The sequence below is a fragment of the Jatropha curcas genome, chromosome 9, assembly GCF_041381405.1.
Source record: "Jatropha curcas cultivar XTBG-Jc1 chromosome 9, XTBG_Jcur_1.0, whole genome shotgun sequence".
NCBI lineage: Eukaryota > Viridiplantae > Streptophyta > Magnoliopsida > Malpighiales > Euphorbiaceae > Jatropha > Jatropha curcas.
Genome location: NC_143159.1, coordinates 22,667,786 through 22,683,384, shown reverse-complemented (window position 1 = coordinate 22,683,384; position 15,599 = coordinate 22,667,786). Strand labels below are relative to the sequence as shown.

The window sequence follows — 15,599 nt, the reverse complement described above, 5'->3', positions numbered from 1 at the left end:
TTATTTGTATAAATAAATTTCAATCTGATCTCTTAAATAAAAAATTTTTACTTCGTATTGATTGTAAATCTGCAAAAGATGTTTTGCAGAAAGATGTCCAAAACCTTGCCTCTAAACAAATTTTTGCTAGATGGCAAGCACTTTTAAGTATTTTTGAATTTAACATAGAATATATTAAAGGTAATGATAATAATATTCCGGACTTTCTAACTAGAGAATTCTTACAGAACAATGGGAAGAAAGAAGGATAAAGGGAAAGAAATTAAACAAGATTCTGGCTCCCCAACTAAAGCTCTTTCTGAGCACTCTGAAGACCTTAGTAAAACCTTAAACACTAAAACCACTTCACCTAAAGACCTTAAAAAATGGATTGAGGAACTTTCTCAATCTCCCGAAGTAATTAAAGCCCTGCAGGGTATGGCATCCTCTTTCCATAGAGGACCCAGGTATGTCTTCTAAATCTAAAGCGATCGTATCCACTCATGATACGGCTACTCTGTCTCAAACGGTAGACAGTAAAGAGTTATCAAATCCGTTGATGGCTGTGGATTTGCCAAAAATCCAATATAAATCTACTGGTAATATACATAAATGGTATTCTAAACCTTTATTTGATTTTGAAGTAGAAGTTGAGGATGGGTATAACCATAGCAATCCTTGGCAGATACTTAAAAATTATTATCTTGAGAATTGGTTTTTTATGCCAACAGACTTGTCAAAACCTCAGGCATATTATAATAATATATTATTAGATACTGATTCAGTAAACATCAAACATACTTTTGATAAAAATGGAATAATTTCCTATTCTTCTATAAAAATAAAACGCGTCATCCATCCTAAGGATTGGCCCGTATCTTCTTTAGTAACGCCAGTAAGATTTAAAGGTTTACATAAATATAATATGACTTATAATTATTTTGATTATAAAGAAGCGTGGGATAAGATATTTTGTCTTCAAAATCCCACCACTACTCATTCTTGGTTAATTTATTTTGACCAAAATATTCGTAAAGATTTAACATTGCCTAATTGGTTTAAAAGGTGGTGGCAATCTAAAGGCATTTCAGAGGAAATTATCCCTGCTGATATCCATTACTTATATCAATTCTTTAAAACCCATTATAAACCCACTCCAGAAGAAGTTCATATCCCTTCTCTTATGTATTATTGTATGACCTTCTTTTTGCCTTGGGTATATCAATGGTATATGGACTATCAGTATATTCCGGGAACTCATATTCCCATACTTGTAAAACGCCATAAAATTAAATGGTGGGGTTCCTTCAAGAATTCCACAACTGAACATAAAATTAGTCAATGGATCCACAATAAATTATCCAGCCCATCTAAACCAGCTTTGACCTATGCCCGCACATTAGCTATTCAGGATAACCCCCAGTTCGGTATCCAAAAAGCCCAATGTCAGGCCCGGTTAGCTGCAGCTAAAACACCAGAAGAATATAAATTGATTTGTCAAGAAATGTTCGAACAGTTATCAACTAGTTCGAATCCTTCAGTAAAACCTTCTTCTAGTAAACCCCAGAAGGAGTCTTCCAGTAAATCCTCTAAAACAAGCAATAAAGGGAAAAAGAAAAATTGGGCATCATACTCATCTTCTTCATCATCCAACTCATCTAGTGATGCAAGTGATGACAGTGATATCCTAAAAATCCAAAGTAAAGCAGGTAAAAAATCAAAAGCTATAGCAAGAAAAGAAAAGCTAAAGCAGAAAGAAAAAATAAAGAAAAAAGAAAAGCTAAAAAAGAAAAAGAAGGACACATCATCGTCCTCATCTTGTTCTGAATCATTATAAACAGGCAGAAGGAACCTTATTCCTTCAATTTTTGTGTAGTAAAACGCCAAAATTCAAGTGACAGAATAGTAGTAGAAGTCCACTCGGCAACAGTAAAGGTCCACTCGGCAAACAGTAAAAGTCCACTCGGCAACAGTAAAAGTCCACTCGACAACAGTAAGAGTCAACTTGGCACAGTAAATAAACAGTAGAGATTCTCTGATAAAGACTACTGTACCAACAGTAAAAGCAAACAGTAGAGATTCTTCGACAAAAACTACTGTTCACCAACAGTAAAAGTAAATAGTAAAGATTCCAAAAATTTTATTTAAGGGAGCCTTTCCCCTTGTGAAGGCATCGATTGTCATTCAATATAAGTTTTAACTATAGGCATAGATATTCTCCCTCCTTTCCCAGTTCGATTGTAAGGAATTCAAGTTGAAAGTCTTAAAAATATTGTAAGTTTAAATATTGTAAGTTTTAAATTTTGTATTTATATTTTGTAATTAAATAAAGTTTGTATTTTATCTTAAACTGCTACTATTGTAAGACCGTGTTGACGGCACTATTCTTCTTCTCCCTCTACAATCTGACTTAACTCTGGGGATCCCAGGTTAAGGTTACAGGAACCCTAAACCTATAAATAAAATTAAAAATTGATTGTGTTTATTGTTTGTTGCTATAAGTATGCTCTGTGGATGCAGCTTAGTCTGATCTTCCACATCAGAAATATTGCCTTTGTATGTTGATTCTGAAGTAAAATTATTAGATCTAAACAGTATTTGTTTATAAATAGTATTGATATAAGCCACGTATCATACTTAAATGATTTATATAATTATAAATCCAATTGATAATAGTATTTTAATTGATATATATATTAATGATATTTTGATTAATATGTATATTGATAATGATCGTTGTTTAGTTCATGCTTATATATATATATATATATATATATATATATGTTGGAATTTATGCACAAGATATTCATTTAATTTGTAGTTAGAATAATCTTTGGAACAATAATTTTCACATTTTTTAACTATATATCTAATAAGTGTTTAATTGATCTAACTTTACAAGTTTGAAAATGACAATGATTTTCGCAAATGTGCAAAATCGCAACAAGTAATATAGAATGAGTAGAGTATCGTGTCACGGGGATTGTATACCAAATACCAAAATTATGTTAACCTATTATTTAAAGGGCAATAAGGGGAGTTATTTTAAGAAATTAAATTCAATAGGTAAAACAGAATAAAAAGAAATCAAGCAAAGCAATTTTGATTAAAAGAATCAAGGTTTAAAGGCTACTAGGGATTTTGACTTCACTTAATTCTATCCAATTTATTTTATTAGTTCATTAATCACTTTTAATTGTTCAAGTATGGGAAACAAACTTAACATCACTAACAAGCTCTCCCGATGTATTGTTAGTTATTTTAACCCAGTCTAATTACCCATTTTTCAATAGTGCAATCAAACATAAATTAAATCATTAAGTTTTATGGTTTGTTTTGTGAATTCATAACCTAAAGTCATTAACTTATGAAAATCCCCCATGAGTCAAACCATATAGCTTTCACATTAAGTTGTTATTCTCATATAATTTATTACCTTTTTTTATATCAAGAACCCTTCTCCCGATAGTGGTTAATGAAATAAATCAATCCATGAGAGAAACTCTGTCTGGAAGCATTAAGTTTAATAATAAATTATACTTTAAGCAAAGAAAAACAAATCTAATATTATAAATTGGAAAAGAAATTAAGCTACATCAAATCCCAAGTATAAGAGTTTAGTTCGACACAGTAATTAAATAAAACTCAATAATACATGATAAAAATTCCATAATCAATCAAAATAATGAAAGAATAAAACAAGAATTAAGAGTTTAGAGATAAAAACTAGTTAACAATTAATTCTGGACGGCTTCCTTGAATCTTCGCACAAATCTTGAACATTTGAAGTCTTGGACAGAGAGAGAAAACAATAGAATAAAAATTATCCAAACTGGAGAGAGAGAGAGAGAGAGAACTATGTAGAAAATAATAGAACAGGAGATGAAATATACAATGATTTGACTCTTTTGTCTATGGCTAGTCTCTCTATTTATATAGATTTTCTGGAATATTTTCGTGTTCGTTTAGGAAAGCGAATCTCTATTAAGGAAGAAATCTTTTAGAGATAGGAAACTGTTTAGGCTTTGTATTTCTTCCAAATAAGGACTCTCTCAGTGCCTAGATAGGATTTAAGCTGGTTTCCTATAAAAATCCTACAAAATTCCTCAAGATCAAGTGAAATATGATTCAAGAAAGCTTTACACAAAAATATAAATAAAACTAAATAAAAACGAATTAAAGTAATTAAAAATACTAAAAATCCTAATAAAAATTATATGAAAAATACTATAGAAATAACACCTATTAAAATTCTCCAAACTTAAACCATTGCTTGTCCTCAAGCAACAAAACTAAAAACAAAAGAAAAAAAAACACAAGCTAAACAAACTAACAAAGCTACCTTAATATGGTTGGGGATAATTATTCACAATTTCAAAAATGTCAAAAATCATTAACATGAGAATAAATCAAGTGTTTCCTATGCTAATTATATTCTAGTAAAGATTCAATTTTTAATAAACACATTCCTTAATTTATACATAAGTTAATAGGATTTTTTACATCAATAATTATTCAACCTATGACAAATAGAATATGAATTTCCACAAAAAGTATTTAACCTTTAAATAAGATGTTTAACAATACAAGTTCAACATTTCCATAGGCAAAATTAGTCATCCCTTCTCCACAATTGAAATGCATACAATTTAAAAAATCAAAAGGTCTTTATTTTAGGTTGTGATGGGGTTTTAGGGATATAATCTTAACTAAACAAAGATAAAGGATAACATAGTAGACAAAGGTACAGAGAATGCATAATATCAAGATTTTCATTTGTATTAAAAACATATTTTTATTTGTAAAGGGAGATTTAACTTGAAGTTCTTCACTAGGTCAATATTAGAGATACTTTTGGCAAGGTCTCTTCATAATACTTTTGATAATTTCTGCCTTGCTTTATTTCTCCAAACTTGAATTCTTGATTGTTTGCTTTTTCTATGGGGTGTTTCTCTTTGAATTTTTTCTACTTACTTCATTTGCTAGTATTAATGAAATTTTCTCCCTTTTGTTGCTATATTTTAATAAAAATCAAATCCTTCAATTATACATTATTGCACCCAGGGTAAAAATTGAAATTGGTTTAATGGCTAGGTTTAATAAGGGGGAACAAGAAAATTTTATGGTTTATAGGCTTCAAATTGGTTGCAAAAGTCATATTTTAACCTAGGTGGCCTAGGCTAAATATGAAGTTCAATAAAGAATGCCTAAATCATATCTTTCTAAATATATGCATTTAAAATTTTGCCTCAAAGGGAATTCTAATTTATTCTAGGAATGCCAAGGTTAAATAAATTTAGATTAAAACATACCTATATACCATAAAAATCACAAAAATTAGTGTTCATAATCTTAAAAACAAATAATTAAATCAAAAAATTATGTTAAGTTAAAAATTTAAATTAAAGCTTAAATATACTAGACTAGAAAAACAACTAAATTTATTACAAGTTACTAAATTATGATAATTTTCAAGCTTGCTCACAATTATTCCAACCATATTAAGCTAATAAAAACAAACAAATAAAATAATAATAAAAAATTTAAAATTTTAACTAAAATTTTCCTTCCCTAACTTAATCTAGCACATTGTCCCCAATGTATGCAAAAATAAGACCAATTCCCCAAACTTATCATAAATCATCAATGCAAGGTAAGAAAACAAAAATAAAGTGGAAAATACATTACCACCATTGTATTGACAAATACACTAAAAGACAAGGAAACAAAGGGCATGGTTCTAATGGCTAAATTATGAAAATGAAAAAGAACAATATCACACAATAATAATAATAATATAGACATAGTTGTTAAGGAAAGAAGAAAAAAACATTGAAATAAAAAAATAATAATAAAAATGGAAAGGAAAATTCCTATAAAAATAATTAAAAGCAAATAATTAAAAAAAAAAGTGAACGTAAGTCAAAATAAAAGAGAAGGGAAAAAAAGAGGTTAAAAAAAAAAAAACAAAGTGAACGTACGAGAAGGAAAAAAAACAAAACATTGATGTGGGCGCGTGGTCTAGGGCATAAAAGGACAAAGAACAAAAAACATTAAAAAAAAAATCTGCACCACTCCAGGGGGTGCTATGTAGCATGGGGGTGCTGGATAGCATGCCCTGATCGTGCTAGAGCCTGACTTTGGGCGTATTTTTCTCTAAAAACAGCATGGGGGTGCTGGACAGCACTCTCTGACTGTGCTAGAGCCTGATTCTAACACTTTCAATCAGTTTTCAAGCCTTTTTAAATCCTTTCTTGACCTACAACGTGAGTTTAAAACACCAAAATAAAAGAAAAACAATGGTTTAAAGATGGGACAAAAAATAAAAAATACAAATAATAAAAAAATTGCAAAGGAAAAGAAAGAAAATGATGGGTTATCTCCGATTAGCGTTTTGTTTAAAGTCTTTAAACTCGACTTTTGAAAAGTTTATCAAACAACTGCTTTCGCCCATAGTATGTATCATGTAATATCACACATGGGTTTTGGTTGAAAATGGTCTTAAGATTGGCTAGTTTGAGAAAATTTATGCTCGTCTTCTCAACAACTTCCAATAAAATAATTAAAAATACTAAAAATCCTAATAAAAATTATATTAAAAATACTATAAAAATAACACCTATCAGAAAATTCCAATAAAATACTTTCCACAATTTTATAATTTGAAGTTTTTAATAGGTTAAAGTAAAAATTGAAGGTGCTACAAGATTTTTTACGTAAAGTATATAAGTTAATTTATGCATTAGGCAATTCTAATGCTGGTAATCAGTTCATTTTAAAATGTTCAACAAAATCAAAATAAAAAATTATAGTACAAAATTTTTTTCCATTTCAAACTTTTTGGCAAAAGCTATATATGTTGCTAACAAATATATACCTAAACTTGAGATTTATTTGCACACTATCTCCCTAGTAAAGATAGTGTGCCCTTCTGATGGCAAAACGCTATAAGCAGTATAATCTATGATCGGAAGACTGTTTTACAAACATCGAATTCAAAGCTAACCTTTTTATTAATTTAAGCTTTAACAAAGGCCCTCTATATTTAGTTTATATAAAATTTAGGGAAACATCCTCCGCTTGAGCTAGTTTTTAGAGTGAGTTAGACTTAGGTCCATTTTATTCATAATAATAACTTTCTTTCCATCTCTGATTCGATAGACCTAGGTCTGGAGGTGTTTGTTGATAAAAAACAATATGTGTTTTCTTATCAAGTTTCTAATAATTGAGAACCCATAAGTTACGCTTGTTGATTAAGGCATTTTAAAAAAAAAAATTTGGCATTTATTTATTTATTTTTTCCACCGCGTGATTTTTCAATTTTAGGATCTTTGAATATTTTGTAGTGCTTCTAATTTTTAAGTGAATTTATTAATTTTTATGATTCTTATATTAATTATGAATATAGAAAGTGAATAATTATTTTCACCTAAAGATATATTTTCCCCATCAAACTTAGTTTATGATTCCTCTTCCAATAATTTTAGCTACTATGTTCTCTAATTTTTTTTGATAGAAGTCTAATTTTTATTTTATCAATTCAAGATTTCTAAGACGTATTACTTCCAATAATAGTCCATTCAAAACGATAAACGAACTCCTAAAGAAACTAATCTTTTTACTTAGTGTAGGCATTTAAATGTCATTATTGACATCCAAAATTTCTAAAAAAAATTTGATCATTCATATTCGACACACGATATCATAATATATAGATAATATAATCACTATTAATGTATTTAACAAGGGTTTACAAATTAGTATCCTTAATCGGGGCAATGCCACAAAATATAAGCCTGCAATTGGATTTATGCCTCCAAATGAACCAACCACTTTAAGTAGGCCCACACCCTAGCTTGAACCCACCCAAAGTTCGCCGGCAGTTGGAACTGCCGCTTAGCATGAGCCGAGCTCCAACAATGGTGGAAACCTTCTATTAATAAAGAGCAAGTAGAGTATCGTTCCCGTGAAGATTGTATACCAAGTACTAAAATTGTATTAACCTACTATTATTTAAATGATAATAAGGAGAATTATTTTAAGAGATTGAATTAAAGGAAATAAAAGGGAATAAAAAGAAATCAAGCAAGACAATTTGATGAAACGGAAATCAAGGATTAAAAACTATTAGGGATTTTGATTTCACTTAATTCTATCCAATTTATTCTATTAGTTTGATATTCAATTTTAATTGTTCAAGTAGATGAAACAATTGTAAAATCACTAACAAGCTCTTCCGAGATATTGTTAGCTATTTTAACCTGGTCAAATTACCTATCTTTCAATAGCGCAATCAAACATGAATTAAATCATTAAGTTTTATCGTTTGCTTATGAATTCATAACCTAAGGTCGTTGATTTACGAAAACCCCCCATGAGTCAAACCATATAGCTTCCGCATCAAGTTATTATTCTCATGTAATTTATTACCTTTTTCGTATCAAAAATCCTTCTCCTGATAGTGATTAATGAAATAAATCAATCTAGGGGAGAAACTCTACCTGGAAGTTTTAAGTTCAATAATAAATTATACTTTGAACAAAGAAAAGCAAATCTGATATTATAAATTGAAATCGAAATTAAGCTATATTAAATCCCTAGTATGAGAGTTTAGTTCGATGTAGTAATTAAATAAAACTCAATTAAACTTGTAAATAATCTCATAAAGAATAATAAACAAAAAGAGAGCTTAGAAATAAAAACTAGTCAACGATAGGCTTGAACAGCTTCCTTGAATCTTGACGCCAACTTGAATGCTTGAAGTCTTGAAGGGAAAAAAATATGTAGAAAATATTAGAACAAGAGATAAAATATACAATGAATGGATCCTTTTGACTGTGGCTAGTCTCTCTATTTATATAGACTTTCTAGAATATTTTCATGTTCCTTTAGAAAGTGAATATTTATTGAGTAAGAAATCTTTTGGAGATACGAAACTGTTTAAGCTATGTATTTTTTCCCAATTAGGACTCTTCCAACATCTAAATAGTATTTAAAATTGATTGGTACATCAGAAAAACATCTCATGCGGGTCCATGCAAGCGGTATGGGCTGGAACTGACATTCTCAGCCCAATGCAAAATCTGGTCTTCAGCAGGGGCGTGCTATCTGGCACGGTTTGGGTACAGTCTTTTCTGCATTTTTGGCTGGTTTTCTATAAAAAATCCTACAAAATTTCTCAAGATCAAGTAAAATATGTTTGAAGGAAGCTTTGAACAAAAACATAAATAAAGCTAAATAAAAACTAATTAAATTAATTAAAAATACTAAAAATCCTAATAAAAACTATAGTAAAAATACTATAAAAATAACACCTATCAAAGCGCATGGGCTGTACAAGTAATATAGCGAAAAAAAATTGTCGAATCCACAGGGATTAGGGAATAGATTACTAATTTTTATTCTTAATAATTATCAGGAAGACTGCAAAAATTGTATATAAAATCACATGCATTTTACTTGCTATCATCAGCATACGCTGCATTCACTTTATGGTAATGAAAAAAAATAAATTCATGAGGGATGGTATCATAAACTAGAATATGGAAAAGTTGTATATGATAACAGAGCTCCAAATCAGTATGATCCTGCAAGTGGTTCTGGAAGTAGTGCGTGTTGTAAACGAAACCATGAAAATGGTAATTCATGTACTACGGTTTGAGTTGCTTATTCTTTAGTCTTAATAGAACTGCAAAATTTTTCTATTTAAAAAAATATATAATTTTGTTTTGAGTATTCATGCACTACTGTCGGAGTTGGATATTTAAATCAGGATCTATTGTGAGGTCATGCATGCACTTACCACTAAGTTACACTTTATTGTGCACAAAAGATATAAATTTACTTGTTCATATCGAATTCTATATGTCGCATTGAATTAACAGTCTACTGAGTTGAATGATTAGTAATTGGAATCAAAAACTAATTGTCGAATGATTACTGAGTGATATATGATATTATTTTATAATTGTAATAGCAATTTCGTATTTTCATCTAATAAATAAAGGTTTCTGAACATATCTAAAAAGAATTTTTTTTTTCTCATTACAGCTCTAAAGATAAAAAAGCTTACAATTTGAGACAAACACAAACTGTTTATTAATTTAACTCGGAAAAATAAACTAATCTCATTTTATTATTATTCAACTTGCTATGTTGCATACATTTCGCGAGAAAAATCGCAAGAAAAATAATCAATCTTCAGTAAATAATAAGTAAACCATCAGTCAAATGGCTAAAGCAACAGCAAATTGGTGTTTTTATTTTAGAAGCCCATATGATCATATTGATTTGATGATATAAATAAGTTCAGTTTAAACTTAGCGCGAAACCTAGACTTCAATTAGAGCGAGGAGTGAGTGATTCTATTCATTTTATAATGTGTAATTAACTTTTTGATAACTAAGATAAGATGGATTTGCTCTAGTGTAGGAATATTCATAAACGAAAAGGATTAATATTAAAAATCACATAATCTATATCATGGTTTTTTTTTTATAGGCAAGTATAAATGTTATTAAAAGGTAGAGAAGGGCATTTGCACGCACAAGGAAAATACAAGAAAGCTGAAATAACCAACAAGACAGAAGGCAACTATAAATCAGCCAAAATACATGCTCCAAGCAAGCATTAAGAAAGCAAGGCAAGCAACTAAGCAGTGGACCAACTTGAACACAGCATCGCCAATAACTGAGAAACCAAGAACCAGGCGAAGCAACAGAAATAATTTGTAACTGCAGCGGAAATAAGCGCAGCGCGCCGCCAATCAAAACACATCTTATATATCATGGTTTAATTTATAAGATTTTATGGAAACTAACTTTTTACCAATTCATTTTTAAGATTTTCAAAAAAATTATAAGAGAAACAAAATCATAAATCAAAACTAAATTTCATTCACTTCAAAATTTAGACAATAGCTACGTTGCTGGCTAACATCTCCCTATCTCAAAATTTATTAGCACTGCTACTAATTACCTAACTAAAACTAATTTGAATTGGAAAAGAAATTACATCATCCCCAATCATGATAGTGTGCCCTCCTGATGGCAGAACACTATAAGCATTATAGTCTATGATCTGGAGACTTTGACAAACATTAAACTCAAAGCTAACCTTCTGGCCACTTTTAGCTTTAACAAAAACCCTCTTAAAGCCAATCACTTGCTTAATATTTGCCCCTACAATTCCTTCCGGAGGTTTGGAGTAAACAATCATAACTTCGCTTCCATCTCTGGATCCAACATTTTTCACTTCAACATCAAACTGAAAGCTTTCCTTACAGGATAAGTGATTAGTTCGGACTGATGGACATGGAGGCGCGAAGGTGTCTTCTTTGTAGTTCAAGCTATGGCAATGTTGGAACTTGTTTATTTTTATATTAACTGATGTTGTTGGAGGTGGTAACTTATAAGTGAAGTTAGTGTAGCTGAGTCCATACCCAAATGGGTAAACTGTAGAGCCATTAAAGAATTTGTAAGTTCGACCTGGATAGCTTAGTTCATCATTTGGCCTCAATTGTAGAGACGTCATTGGTAGTTGATCAACATAATCAGATTGATGCCAAGTAAGTGGTAGTCTTCCTCCTAAACCCAAAAAAACAAAGATTAAAAATTCCAAAAGTTATAAAAAACTGAAATTTCTTAATCAAAAACTACTAGCCAGTCAATTACCAGGATTGTATTTTCCAAAAACAACATCTGCAATGGCCCGACCACCTTCTTCTCCAGGATATCCAGCCCACAAAATGGCTTTGATATTGTCATTGTTTTTAGCGAAAGTGATATCTATCCCTCCTGCTGACATGATTACGAGAACAACTGGACCTTTGGCAGCATTCGCAACATTGTTGATAAGTTCAGTTTGGTAACCAGGAAGGAGGAGATCCTCCCGATCTCTGGTTTCGGCTTCAACAGACAAGTCAATACCTGCTACTATTACAGTAGCATCAGCTTCCTGTGCAACTTTCATTGCTGGGAATACCAATTTGTCATCCCTACAAGCAACGTCGACGCATCCAATTGCATAACTCACTTCTGCGTATGTCGAAAACCCATCAATGGGAGAGATATATCGGCATGGAATTCCTGTAATAATCAAAATGTTTATCAGTTTGGAGCATGTGGTTGGCACAAAGGTTTGTAGTTGACCCAATAGGGGTTGAAAAGAGGGAATCAACCAAAACAAAACGAAACCTCAAGATCAGATGTTAAAAATATGTACCTGCATAATTTCCAATCATAACCGTGGTAGCGTTAGCATGAGGACCGACAACAGCTAAGGTTTTGATCGTATCAGACTCCAAGGGCAAAGTACGATCATTATTTTTCAGGAGGACAATTCCTTCCCTCGCTGCTTGTGCTGCTAATTCAATGTGTTGTTCGGAACACACGTCTTTGATGCCAAGAGATTGAAATTGAGGGATTCCATCAAAGAACCCTACTCTCAAAAGCACCACATAGAGATATTTTAGTGACCTGTCTATGTCTTCTTCCCCGACCTTTCCTTGCTTTACTGAAGCTTCAGTGTTTTCGGTGTAGTATTTTCCACAATCCAGATCCAAGCCTGCTTTAAGTGTTCTTGCAACTGCATCCTCCTTAGTGTCACCAAGAAATTTATGGCGTTCAACCATAACTTGGATGGAATCACAATCTGAGACTATATATCTGTCACAAAAACAATAAAATCGTAATCAGTTGTATTATTTCTTGAATAAAGAAATTAAATTAATTCAAGCTCATCATATCTTCTTTACCCATGAAGATTCCAGTCTCCTCTGATCGTTTGATTTAGGAGTTTCGGATCAGCACAAGCAGGTATGCCATTAACACGATTGAAAGAGCACATAATACTGCTCACATCACCTTCTCTGATACACATCTCGAAAGGTCGATTAAAGGTTTCTACCATATCTTGTTCATTCACCTGAACGCATTCAGTTATAACTTTAATTAATTGTCACTAAGATGATTTTGAATTTTGGAAAAAAACGAACAAAGGTTTTTCTTCAAGAAAATTACTCTAGCATCAAAGATATAGCGTTCAATGTTCTTCCAATTTTCAAGATCATAGGCAGTAAAGTGCTTGCAACATGAGGAAACTTTAAGAGGTCTAGAGTCTGGATCCGGGAGATTTTCAGTCCCCTCAACGTCCTGTAAGCCTCTTACAAAATTAGAAGCATATCTACCTACAATGAAAGGATCTTCTCCAGGTGTTTCAATGACTCTTCCCCATCGAGGATCCCTTACTACATTAATAACCGGACTCCAGAAAGTTAATCCGGCCCGACCTAAATTGTACATTGCCCTTGCTTCCGTCGAAACAACCTGCATTAGTTAAATATTTACATTAATAGCTAACGTATGTCTGAGACTTTTAATGCTAGGAACAGCAACAAAACTAATTACCTGGCCAATAGTTTTCCATAAAGACTCGTTAAAAGCAGCTGTTGTGAGTATTACGGTAGGGAAGCTAGTTGCACCAGGAACAACTTCGTCAAAGAAAGTTCCTGGGCCCGTCTTGGACACACCATGCAGGGCTTCAGACCACCAATTATATTTAGGTAACCCTAACCTAGGCACACCATAAGCCTCATGTCCAAGCTGTTGAACCTTTTCTTGCAATGTCATCTGGTTTACCAAGTCTCTAGCCCTAGCATCATAGGGAAGGGACTTGTCGCAGAAGGCAAAATTTGCCATGTCCAATCCAAGGGCAGCATACCTAGAAGGGTCACAGACATATGTGAAGTTAGTCCCAGTAATGGAAACATCATCTTTGCCTAATGTGGTGGCATCTAATGGCTTTTTCAGTCCATTTCTAGCTGCTGCAGTAGAAATGGCAAAGAAAGCAACACATAAAAGATTGATAATGAGAATAGAACTTAAGCTTTCAGCCATGGCCTTTTTAGATTTTGCAGAGGTGCTTATGGTTCTAAAACTGGTTATGTTATTTATAGGCAATTCTTGATTTTTGTTTTCACAGTTGGTTTTCAAAATCTTTTGAAACTTTCTAAGCTAGTGGTTGAGGTAAGATTCATGTATATTTTCAGTTAAGATTATATTTGTTGTCTTTTTATTCATAAAAAAAAAAAAATATTGATTATTTAGTGTTTATCCAATTATACCATTCCCGATAAAAGGAAAAATCTTCATCTGTTGTTGTTTGGAAAATCTTTTTCTTACAAATTTATCCACTAATATGATTTGGAAACGAAAAATTCTTTAATCTTTTGCTTTATTTTTTAGTGAAAATCTTTTTCCTTTAGAGAGAGAATTTAATAAAAATCTTTTGTTCTCTTTCTTTAAGATAGAAATAAATTATCCAAGAACATTATTCCCAAAATGAAAAAAGTATATATATTTTAAAGTAAAGTTTATTGAAATTGGTACGGTCAGGCACACGAGACAAGTAAATAGCCTATATAAATAAGTGTTTAGTTTTACTTATTGTATAGATAGCATAGTAAATACGTGTGATTTTTTTTTTTATTATTATTTAGGGATTACTAATAATCTGATAAATCTTCTTTCTATTTGATTTTTTCTAAGTTTTTTTTTTTCCACACCCTATGTAAGTGGAACACATAATAATTGATTTAATATTATGTATTATATATTATATTCTGAGAATAACTTTTTGCTTTATTAGAGCATCTATCGTATGTAATTTTTTTCAAATGAGACAACTACCGATCAGGGTAGCGTCAAGGAATTATATTGGCGAATTAATTAGAAACACGATTACCGATCTGGGTAGCGTCAAGGAATCATGACTCAAGGAACCTACTTGATTTGAGTTTCTCAATTTGTTGATTAAATATTAAGGAATTTGACTTGATTTATGATAAATATTTCTAACTCTTTTTTCAACTTTTTATTTTCTGTAAATCTTCACAAGAATTTATTTATTTATTGATTCATTTTGTTCTTACATGTAAGTATTTTTATTATGAATTCTATTTATTAAAGAAAGAAGAAGAAGAAAAGTAATTCGTATATATTTCCAATTGGCTAGTATGTCTTTGGAGAAAAAAATGACTAATTATTTGCATCCGCAATTTGTTGAGTTCATTTTATACATTATATTCCCTTTTGATGTGAATGACGTTTTATCACCTTCAGAGTGATTGTGGTTTGCAATTGATATTAGTTTAAGATGGTTATTGTGTTTGATTTTTTTTTTTTTCAGTCTAATAACTGTTAATTTACTCCTTGAAAAATATAATATTGTCCAAACAGATTAATATTTTATTGGTATTTGATCGTGAAAGTATTAAGGACAATGGCATGCATGTCTATCAGGACCTGCTTGATTTAAATTTTCTTTTACCAATCTAGTTGTTTTAATCTTATTTGAAATAATTGCTTACTTTTTTATTTTTAGAGTTAAATAATATTAATGTTTACATTTCAAAATGAGTGTTGTTTTTTTTAGCTCGGCACATGGATTAAGGAATGCAATTACTAGTCTAAATTTTACAAAAATTAGTTTCTAAAATGTCTATTCTCCCCTCCAATTAAATTAAGGAAGTAATTGAGGGATAAATAAATTATGAGTAGAATACAAAACTAATAAAGGTAGATTAGGAAACAAAAAAATTAAGGGAAAATTATAATTGTACC

General features: G+C 30.9%; 1 protein-coding gene across 1 annotated transcript; it reads right to left on the bottom strand.

Annotated features, from left to right (window-relative positions):
- Positions 1-10,854: 10,854 nt before the first annotated feature.
- LOC149493818 (putative beta-D-xylosidase 5) lies at positions 10,855-13,917 on the bottom strand. Its single transcript, XM_089726431.1, has 6 exons — positions 13,386-13,917; positions 12,999-13,304; positions 12,734-12,903; positions 12,202-12,644; positions 11,652-12,065; positions 10,855-11,564 (listed from the first exon to the last, which is right to left on the bottom strand). Exons 1-6 carry the CDS (start codon positions 13,872-13,874, stop codon positions 10,957-10,959), a joined length of 2,430 nt encoding a protein of 809 aa, XP_089582557.1. The 5' UTR covers positions 13,875-13,917; the 3' UTR covers positions 10,855-10,956.
- Positions 13,918-15,599: the final 1,682 nt, after the last annotated feature.

Coding starts and splice junctions, on each gene's coding strand:
- LOC149493818 (XM_089726431.1), bottom strand. CDS start 13,874: ATGGCTGAAAGCTTAAGTTCTATTCTCATTATCAATCTTTTATGTGTT. Junction 12,645..12,733: donor GGAGACTGGAATCTTCATGG/GTAAAGAAGATA, acceptor TTTTTGTGACAG/ATATATAGTCTCAGATTGTG. Junction 12,066..12,201: donor TATGATTGGAAATTATGCAG/GTACATATTTTT, acceptor TGATTATTACAG/GAATTCCATGCCGATATATC.